Source organism: Mus caroli, unplaced genomic scaffold (assembly GCF_900094665.2).
Source record: "Mus caroli unplaced genomic scaffold, CAROLI_EIJ_v1.1 scaffold_8564_U1_1, whole genome shotgun sequence".
In the NCBI taxonomy this organism is placed as follows: Eukaryota; Metazoa; Chordata; class Mammalia; order Rodentia; family Muridae; genus Mus; species Mus caroli.
Window position 1 is genome coordinate 15,403 of NW_018388598.1, and position 11,252 is coordinate 26,654.

Sequence of the window (11,252 nt, forward strand, 5' to 3'; positions counted from 1 at the left end):
TCTCTCTCTCTCTCTCTCTCTCTCTTTTGATTTTTTGAGACAGGGTTTCTCTGTGTACCCCTGGCTCTGCTGGAACTCACTCTGTAGACCAGGCTGGCCTCGAACTCAGAAAATTTTCCTGCCTCTGCCTCCCAAGTGCTGGGATTAAAGGTGAGTGACACCACACCCGGCTCTAACACTCTTTTTAAGGCTATAGGTTGAGGAAGTAAGCTCTCAGCTCCTTCTTTAGCTGCCACAAATGACAATTGTTGCCCTGACAATATCATGGTGATCCTATATCCCTTTGGAACTTTAATGAAATTTAAATGCTTCTAAAAATAGCCTTCATGTTGGAGTTTCATCTCTTGCTATGTACTGTAATGTTAAAAGCAGGAAACTAAAAACTGATTGTTCCATTGAAGACAAGATCTGCACACAGACCCAAGAGAAGGTGTGTGATCTTTCTCTCAAGTTTCTTCTGACTGGTTATTAAAGATGACAACAATCAACAGCTGGACAGTAGCTGGGCAGAAGAGACATAGACAGGGATTAGGGATACTGGACTTGGGGTCAGAGGAGAACCACAAGGAGAAGAAAGCAGACAGAGAAAAAGCAGCCTTAGGTGAGATCAATAATAAAATAATGGCCATGTGGGGTGACTAAGTGGAGTTAAGCATAGCCCAAATGAAATAAGGCAAAATTATATGACAAAATTACTGCCTGGGGAATAGACATGATAGCATAGAGGATAGATATCAGCCAATATGGGTGTTGATTAAGATTTATTACAAATATAAAAGCTGTGTGTGTTTTACCTGGAAAAGAAATGGCCAAAGCTGGGGTGGAAACCCTGATTTGGGGCTGCAGTTTTCTACAATACCTTAGACATTTTATCACAACAAAAAAAATGCAGTAATACTCAACAACAGGGTTTCACAGCTGAATGAGTTATTTCATGGACTTAAAGTGAACTGTGAATTCTAAACCAGTTATCTTATCAATGAACCTCACAGGGCTTTTGTCCCTATGAGTTTCCAGGTATGAACAAAATAGAGACATCATCATACTTGAGCAGATAGTTGACATTTGCTAAAGGTTTTCTCAAGAATGAATAATGTTGTGTGAATTAATGTAACTGGGTCGGCCCAAGATGGACACGGTTCCATCAGTCATAGATTGCCTTATTTTTGAGTTCTTTAAAGTCCTAAAAGATTATTTTGACATGCAAACTTTAACTGATCCAGTACTTGACAAAGGTTTTACTCACACATACAGCTACTGTGACGTACAAAATGTTTCCACAGTGGCTCCATTTACAGGGTTACCCTACAGCATGGATTTTTCTCAAGAAAAAAACGACTGGTCCACACACAAGCTTTACCACATTCCTTATTTTTATGAGGTTTTTTTGTTTGTTTGGTTGGTTGGTTTTTCAAGACAGGGTTTCTCTGTGTAGCCCTGGCTGTCCTGGCACTCACTTTGTAGACTAGGCTGGCCTCGAACTCAGAAATCCGCCTCCCTCTGCCTCCTGAGTGCTGGGATTAAAGGTGTGCGCAACCACCCCGGCTTTCATGAGGTTTCTTACAAGTCTGTGTTAATTTATACATTATGAGATAAATATCAATGTCAACTGCAAATTTCTTACCACATTATTCACACACAGTTTCACTCTCCAGTGTCTTCTTTTATGTATTCTGAGATATATCATGTGCTCTTTTATGTATTCAAAGATAACTGTTATATGCAAAGGTTTACCACATTGTGTATATTTATAAGGTCTCTCTCTCTCTCTCTCTCTCTCTCTCTCTCTCTCTCTCTCTCTCTCACACACACACACACACACACACACACACACACACACACACTAGGAGATAACTGCCCAGCATAGGTTTTACCACATTGCTTATACTCAGAAGGATTCTGGCCCCTACAAATATGTTCATGATGATTAAGACTATGATCACATTCACAGTCTTTCTCTTCAGTATGTTCACTTATACATTCAGAAATGATGGCGTTGTAAAAAGGTTGCTCACATCCATTTCCTTCGTAGCTTTTTTCTCCAGCGTGGATTCTTTTATTCTTTTGAAGATGACCATGTTTTGAAAAGACTTACACACACTGAATACACTTGTAAGGTTTCTCTGTAGTATGTCTTCTCTTATGAATTTGTAGATTATAATGCTGGGAAAAGGCTTTTTCACATTCATTACATTGGAAGGGTTTCGCTCCAGTATGTGTTCTTCTATGAGTTTGAAGAGTACTGTGTTTTGAAAAGGTTTTATCACATTCATTACATTTGAAGGGTTTCTCTCCAGTATGTGTTCTTCTATGAACTTGAAGAGTACTGTGTCGTGAAAAGGCTTTATCACATTCATTACATTTGAAGGGTTTCTCTCCGGTATGTGTTCTTTTATGAGTTTGAAGAGTACTGTGTTGTGAAAAGGCTTTATCACATTCATTACATTTGTAGGGTTTCTCTCCAGTATGTTTTCTTCTATGAATTTGAAGATTTCTGTGTCGTGAAAAGGCTTTCTCACATAGATTACATTTGTAAGGCATCTCTCTAGTATGTGTTCTTATATGATTTTGAAGTTGAAAGTGTTGTAAAAAGGCTTTATCACATATATTACATTTGTAGGGTTTTTCTCCAGTATGTATTCCTATGTGGGTTTGGAGACTATGTTTAACAGAAAAGGCTTTATCACATTGATTACATTTGAAGGGTTTCTCTCCCGTATGTGTTCTTCTATGAGTTTGAAGAGTACTGTCTTGTGAAAAGGCTTTATCACATTCATTACATTTGAAGGGTTTTTCTCCAGTATGTATCCTTATATGTGTTTGCAGGCAATGTTTACGGGAAAAGGCTTTATCACATTGATTACATTTGAAGGGTTTCCTTCCAGTATGTGATCTTCTATGAGTTTGAAGAGAACTGTGTGTTGAAAAGGCCTTATCACATTGATTACATTTGAAGGGTTTTTCTCCAGTATGTATCCTTATATGTATTTGGAGACTCTGTTTATGGGAAAAGGCTTTATCACATTGATTACATTTGTAGGGTTTTTCTCCAGTATGTATCCTTATATGTATTTGGAGACTACCTTTCTCTGAAAAGGCTTTGTCACATTCATTACATTTGTAGGGTTTCTCTCCAGTATGAAATCTTTCATGCCTTTTAAGACGACTGGGCATTGCAAATCCTTTACCACATTGTTTACATTCATAGGGTGTCTGTCTAGTTTGTGTTCTTTTATGTACTTGGAGACTTGTGTAAGGTAAAAAGTCTTCGACACAGTGAATAACTTCAGAGGGGATCTTTTCTGTATGAATCCTTTCATGCCTTTGGGCATGACTGTGAGCATGTAAAGCAAACCCTTTACCACGTTGAGTATATTCAGAGGGTTTCTCTGCACTCTGACTCCTTTCACACCTGAGAAGAGAATTGGCACATGTGAAAGCTTTACCCCACGGATGAATACTTTCTTCTTGTTTTTCTGTTTATTTGTTTGTTTACTTATTATATGTAAGTACACTGTAGCTGTCCTGTCTTCTGACACTCCAGAAGAGGGAGTCAAATCTCATTATGGATGGTTGTGAGCCACCATATGGTTGCTGAGATTTGAACTCAGGACCTTCAGAAGGGCAGTTGGTGCTCTTAACTGCTGAGCCATCTCTGAAGTCCCAGAATACTTTCATCTCTGGGATTTAATGTTACTATTTATCTAAATGTAAAGAGCCATCAGACCTTTTATCCCTTTGCTTACATTCATGCTGTTCCTCTTCATTATGGATGTTTCTCATGGTCAGAGACACCTGAGAAGGTATGAACATTGATTACATGTCTCAGTTTTACGTATTCTTTTTCTATAAAATGTTGTTCCCATACTTTAAGAAAAGTGGAGGAATTCAGAGCTTTAACGTACTAAGTGTATTCCAAATTTTACTGTACGGTGGCTCATAGTATATTTGCAAAGTGAACCAGGAGAAATAGGAGCATTTCCACATCCCTAGGACTCAAGAGAATTTTCTCCAGAATGAGGTTGCTGATGTATTGCCATCAAACGTGGAAATGTAATTAACTGTTAACTTGTATTATGTTCAAAAAGTCTACTCTATAACTGAAACCCACTATATATCTTCTAATAGTTATAGGAGACAGAAGGAAAGAGAGAGAGATAGACAGATAGACATAGTTTTTTGGGATATTTGTTTGGTGTACATGGTGTGTATCCATTATAAAATATAATATACTTATGAAAGGAAGTCCAATAAATAAAATGTTGAAGTTTGCATTCACAANGTTTGACTCATTGTTCTCATAGACATATGAAATATGGATTAAGGTTACTGCAAAACCTCCTACTCACCTCCCAATTGCTGCCCTTCTAACTAAACTTAGCACTGACACTGCAAATAAATGAGTACAACCAGCTTAAATATAGACTATTTGCTTCTTAGAAGCTTTTGGACACATACTTATCAACTATTCAATTTGTGTAGCTTTTCCAAAGTAAGCAGAAACAGACTGGCAGTTGTACTATGGAGCATCAATAGGGCTATGTTTCAAATGGGGATACACACGAAGGCATTGTTTCCTTGTCCTCTTTCTTAAAGGAAGGTCTTGCAAAAAATCAGATACAGGACATTAATGGCAATGGTTTTGTTGGAATGTAACAATCATTAATGCACTTAAAGCTGTGCTAATTTACACTGCTCCTTTTCTTATCAGTTTTCAGCACATATTAACATATCTTTAGAGGCAGATTTGTATGAGCTTGCACATGAAAATTACCTTCTGTGTCTTCTAGAACTTTGACAATGTTCTTCAATATTTTGGGCTTCCCAACTAAAGCCTAAAACAGAAAATGTATGCCTTTAAATTTAGCAAAATTTAAGTTACTATCTTCAGTGAACCTTATAGTCATGCATGATTTATTCACCAAATCCTTCCTTCATTTTTATTGAAACTACAGAAGTGNATCAAAAGAAAAAACTGTTTTCTTGAATTTTAAATCAGGAAAGGGAATTCACAAATTTACCTAAAGCACTGAGATTCCTGTAGGTCTCCAACATGACATCTTTGTACAGCTTCTTCTGAGAAGGATCCAGCAAAGCCCACTCCTCTTGAGTGAAGTTCACATGCACGTCCTCATAAGTCACTGCATTCTAGAGCATCCCATAAACGTGTACAAAAGAAAGCACAACAGAAACAACATCGGGCATCTATTCTTCATAGGCAATGTGTTCATATAATTCTGGGGCCTGTCCCACTTATTTACTCACACCCAAGTTCTACTGTAACTACCAAGTCATATCAGAAGGAAACTTAATAATAAGGTTCGCCCCTGTCATTTCTTTTTTTTTCTTTTTTTTAAGAGTTATGTATTTCATATACGTGAGTACACTCATTGTTCTCATAGACATGTGAAATATGGATTAAGGTTACGGCAAAACCTCCTACTTGTGTTGCTGTCTTCAGACACACAAGATGAGTGCATCGAATCCCTATTATAGGTGGTTGTGAGACACCATGTGGTTGCTGGGAATTAAATTCAAGACCTCTTCAAGAACAATCAGTGTTCGAGGCCAGCCTGGTATACAAAGTGAGTGCCAAGACAGCCAGGGCTACACAGAGAAACCCTGTCTCGAAAAATCAAAAAAAAAAAAGAACAATCAGTGTTCTAAGCCCTGAGGCATCATTCTAGCCCTGTCACCCCTGTCATTTCTCAGCCCTTTGAATAGGATGTACCCTTTTTAAAAATGTCAATTACAAATATAAAGAGAAAAGGTCTACAAGAACAATAGTGTTTGGCACACACCAAAAAATTGTATTAATATTAACAATTACTATATATAAAAATCAATAAGCATGCTGGGTCTCTTGGCTTATGCCTTTAACAATGCAGTCAGAGCCAGGCAGGATGGTTCATGCCATTAATCTCAGGACTTGGGAGGCAGAGGCAGGCAAATATCTGAGTTAGAGGCAAGCCTGGAGTGAGTTCCAGGACAGCCAGGGCTATACAGAAAATTCCTGTCTTGAAAAACCAAACCAAAACAAACCAATGCAGTCAGGAGACATAGGCAGAAGACATTGAGTAGGATGTCAGTGTGATGTATACAATGAGTTCTAGGACAACCAAAGATACATAGGAAGACCCTGTATCTCCTGCCATAATTAACCAACCAAACCGGAAACCCAGAATGAACTCATGTGCTTTTATTTAAGTTCTTATTTAAAAAAAAAAAGATTTTATTTATTTATTTATTTCATATATATGTCACTGTAGCTTTCTTCAGACACATCAGAAGAGGGTATCAGATCCCATTACAGATGGTTGTGAACCACCATGTGCTGGGAATTGGACTCAGGATCTTTGGAAGAGCAGTCAGTGCTCTTACCTGCTAGCCATCTATCTAGCCCTTTACATAAAGTCTTTTGAGAGTGATACATACAATACAGTTCTGTATTCATCTTCTAGAACCCCAGGTACACCGGTCACACTTTAACACTAATAAGATGTCACCAAAAGGGAATATATGGTTTAGCAGTTCCACTTGGACATAAGAAGATATTGGCCGAGTTCCTGGGTGCCAGGTTACCGATGGTCCCAGTAACTGCAAGTGTTGGGGCACATGTTTTGTGCTCCTCACCTCTAATCCTATGATCCTGGAAGTGTTAGAGCACTTGGGAGTGGTGCTTCCTCTGCGTGTTGTGGGACAGGCTGTGGAATTTACACCCAATGTCCACTCATGGCACCAGTCTAGAGTGGAAGCAAGTTGATATATGCTTATCTCCTTGTACAAACCTCAAGTCCACTTGGATCAGGGACTGCCACATAAAACCAGATACACTGAAATTAATAGAAGAGAAAGTGGGGGAAGAAAATACTCATGTGGAGGGACTTGGCAAGAAGTGAGGAGTGGAAGGGAGGAAAAAGGGAACAGGACCAAGTATGTAAGGAGAGAGGGATGATTTACAGAGGATCAGGAATTTAAGCACACGTGTGTGTGTGTGTGTGTGTGTGTGTGTGTGTGTGTGTCTCGCATCTGCTCTTGACCAGCAAGAAGCACATGACCACCAGTTCTTCTAACAGCAGTTTATTCAGCAAGCTTCAGTCTTCATCTCTCTCCCTCTTCATCTCTCTCCCTTCATCTTTCTCCCCCGAATCCTGGGCCTCTCACTGTTATATACTCTCAGGCCCCATCCACTCACGGTAGGCCATGTCACCTCTCCAGGCACGTGGCTTCAGCCAATCTGGGCGGCAGGTGCAGGGGCGCATCTCCACCAAATATAGACTTGTTTACACCACCAGCTCTGCATCGGGCAGGCGCCATCTTTAAGGTATGGCTTGGGCAGCCTAAGGGGGAGGCTACAGCCTCCAATAGGTGTGTAGCAATGCAGAAGGGGGATCTGGGGGTAGCTACCAACAAGTCCTAGATGCTTGAAAGCAAAAGGCTCCCAGGACCTAACAGGGATGAGATTAGTTGAAATGCCCAACAAAGGAGGGGAGAATCATTAAAGACCATATCCAGAGGTTAGCAAGATCCCCAGTTGGAGGCTGGGGCCAACCACTCATCTTCAAATTCCTAACCCAGAATGGCTCCTGTCCAAAGGAAAGAAGGGGACAAAGTATGGAGCAGAGACTGAGGGAAAGACCATCCAGAGACTGCCCCACTTGGGAATCCATCTCCTATACAGACGCCAAACCCAGACACTACTGTGCATGCCAAGAAATGCTTGCTGACAGGAGCTTATTATACCTGTCTCTTTAGAGGTAATGCCAGAGTCTGACAAATACAGAGGCAGATGATCACAGGCAACCACTGGACTTAGCACAAGGACCACAATGGAGGAGTTAGAGAAAGGACTGAAACAGCTGAAGGGGTTTGCAACCCCATAGGAAGAACAACAATATCAACTAACCAGACCTTTCAGAGCTCCTAGGAACTAAACCACCAAACAAAGAGTACACATGTTGGCACCCATGGCTCCAGCCCTATCTGGAGCAGAGGATGGAATTGTCTGGCATCAACAGAAGGAGAAACCCTTGGTCCTGTGAAGGGTCCAAGCCCCAGTGTAATGGAATGCCAGTGCCATGAGATGGGAGTAGGTGGGTGGGAGGGGCAGTATCCTCATAGAACCAGGAGGAGGGAGTATGGGGAAAAAGGGGGTCCAGAGGGGAAATGGGGAAAGGGTATAACATTTGAATTGTTTTATGTATTTCAAATACACAAAATATCCAATTTAAAAAACAAAAAAACAAAAACCTCATTCCATTATTTGGAAATCTTATGATAGAAACTCAACTTCAAATATAAAAGCAAAAATCATGAGCAAACATTGTTTCCTGGCTTGCTCTCTTGCTTGCTCTCACTCATCCACACCAGGCCTACTCACTTAGCAATTCTTCCACACTCAGTGGATGAGCCTTCACTAGTCAAGAGTCAATACCACAATCTCTCACCAAGTTAGCAAACATCCATTCTGACTGTGTACTGCCTCAACTGTAGTTCTCTCAAATGATTGTAGGCTCTGAAATGCTGACAAATTAAGTAACTTAGGAGACAGACACAATAATATATGAAAAAAAATTTAAACGTCCCAATACCAAATCAGTCGCTAAAGGAATAAAAATCCAAACATTGATGACTGCAAGGACTGGAAAACACAGATTTTCTAAGAAAGGAGAAGAGGCAACCTTTTCAGGTCAAGAAGATAAAGCTAACACTGTTTCTCCACAAAAAGTTCCCAAACCAACAAAAACTCAAGGAACTGATAGTAAATTATCAGAAGAAAAAAAAAAAAGAGGTGAAGGTTTATTATTTCTTAGAGAAACAAGAGTATAATTAGATTTTAATTAATGAATCATACAAAATTGATGATAGCACAGAGAAAAGGAAACACAAACAGGCCTGTGAATCTAACATGGTCATTTAAATAAGAACTGCAAGATTATAATCAGAATGAAAATTACAAACTCAGTGGCCAGCACTCTTCCTGTTCATTCCTATTGTCTCCTTTGACAATAAATAATGTGAGATGGATTGGGAATGGAGGCTAATCCAAACAACTGAAGAGATTAAGCATTCTGATATTTTCAATTTGGAAGAAGTAGGGTTACTTACTAAAAACATCTCATTTATTATGTTAAGAAAAAAGGATATCTATTGGGATCACTTAGAATCCATGTTTTTCCTATGATTGATGATTAGATATTAAGTGTGTACTACATTTATGAAATGGAAACTCTAAAAAAATACAAAATCCCAGATTAAAAAACACTGTATGATTTCTATTATACACATAAACTTGCTTGATTTGCTTACCTTGCATTATAAGATATTAGCACCTTTGAAGACATGTCTGTCCCTATGTTCATGTGTATGATTTCATGTGAGAGAGGATGTTTTCCATGTATGTGTGAGTGGTACACCAGAGAAGAGGGTGTCAGACCTCCTGGATCTGGATTTGCAGGTAGTAAACATGGGTGTTGGTATCTGAATTCAGGTCACCCCAAGCAAAATGCTTCCTGAGTGACCTGCCCAGGTCACAGAGCCTTTTCTTGAAATAAAGGAAAAGACTCACACAGATTAATAAAAACAAAAATTTAAATTAATAAAGAAGTGAATAAATTAGTGCAGAGAACCTGAAGCTCAGTGTTTAGATGTGAATTATAGGACCAGGGTAGAGGCACGTGGACCATCCCTAGTAACTGTTATCTGAGACCCAATAATCATGGCTATCCCTACTGCTGAGTCTTCTACTGACCTTATACATACATGTTGTGTGTAGAGAACAAGCCAAGAATAAAATGCCCAAATATATTCAAGTCTTCATCAAAAGCTGTGAGGAATCTCAGCCAGGAAAAATTAGAGTTTCAATGATGTTAACTGTGATTGTATTTGCTTAGAAAAAAAAACAAACTCAAAATTCACAGGAAAAATAACTCAAAGTGACCCCTAAGTTGTTATATTTCTGCCCCTCCACCTACTTCTCATCTTTCTTCCATATAGAGAGGCCCCATTCTCTAGAGCTCCCTCTGAAAATGGAAGTGATCAGAAAGGTGGGCTATGGCTTTATAACTCCTCATAGGCTGTTGTGGTTTCAGTCAAACCCAGACCCTCTGATGCCCACACAAAAAACAAAGTTGAAGAATAATTTAATGTCTGCTTCCTGTCACATGACTTATGAAACAAAATGCAGAATCTGCCCTATTGACAGCTCAACACAATGAACACATCAAACACCTCTGTATCACAGAAACTCTCTTTGTACCATGGAACTGAATTTGCCTGAATCATGCCATTGGGACTGGTAGGAGTTGAAAGTTAAAAGGATTCTAATGAAGTAAGGCTCACAGATGATCAGCACCCCCATCCTACCAGTTCCTAAACTATTTGTAAAATGTATCCAATGAAACCGAAGTGTGGAATAGAACATTTAGAACTTCTACAAACCAGATCTCAAGTTTCCCTACCTGTCCTCAAATTGCATACCAAAAGACTCTGTGTGCACACTGGATAGTGATGGTATCAACACTATAGCATCCAATGGTGACAACTGCAAAGCCTCCCATCCCCAAGGAATTCACTGTCAAGGAGTAAAGAAAGCCATGTGATCAACCTAGATCAACACATGTATGAACAGAACAGTGTGGCTCATAGTCCATTCTAGTTCCAGCAGATTGGACTCTGATAGCTCTACCAATGTGCTCTTCCTGGTCTGGGGTCAGTTGTCCTTACCTTCTCCATGGTTAGGACTGTGGTCTTCCTCAGAACTCAAATGCATGTAGCTGAGGAGAATCCTAGAAGAACCTGCATGCTCTCTCCCACTGGTGTCCCTCATTAGCTTGGACCACCTACCTGGGCCTCAGAAACTTAGCATCTCCCCTACTGGAGGTTTACTGATCAAGGAACTAAGACAGGACAGGTCTCCTCAGATCCACCCTTCCATACAAGTCAATGAAGTCAATTCTTAAGAAAGCTCCACTTTATTTGTAATTAACCCCAAAAGGACAGAGACCTCAGAAAACACTCATGCATGGTCTTTTTTCCTTTTCATTGACCGACCAGCCATGGCACATCCTGGAATGTGTTTCAGGTCTATTGTTCAGGAACTGGGTGGCAGAGAAAGATTGAGTTTCCAAAGTAATTCTCAATTATACAGGATAAGTCAAGTCTGAGCCACAGAAGGTACTGCTATAAATATGGACAAATAAGCAAAAAAATTAGGAAAAAATTAAAAATATTATTGATTGGAAAATTTTGGA

At 39.6% G+C, this 11,252-nt stretch overlaps 1 protein-coding gene across 1 annotated transcript; it reads right to left on the reverse strand.

The window, feature by feature from the left end:
* Positions 1 to 1,494: 1,494 nt before the first annotated feature.
* On the reverse strand, positions 1,495 to 10,734 carry LOC110287698 (zinc finger protein 431-like). Its single transcript, XM_021154250.2, is given in 4 exon segments — positions 1,495 to 3,412; positions 4,775 to 4,835; positions 5,022 to 5,148; positions 10,726 to 10,734. Coding segments are annotated over 4 exon segments (1,893 nt in total). The 3' UTR covers positions 1,495 to 1,716.
* Positions 10,735 to 11,252: the final 518 nt, after the last annotated feature.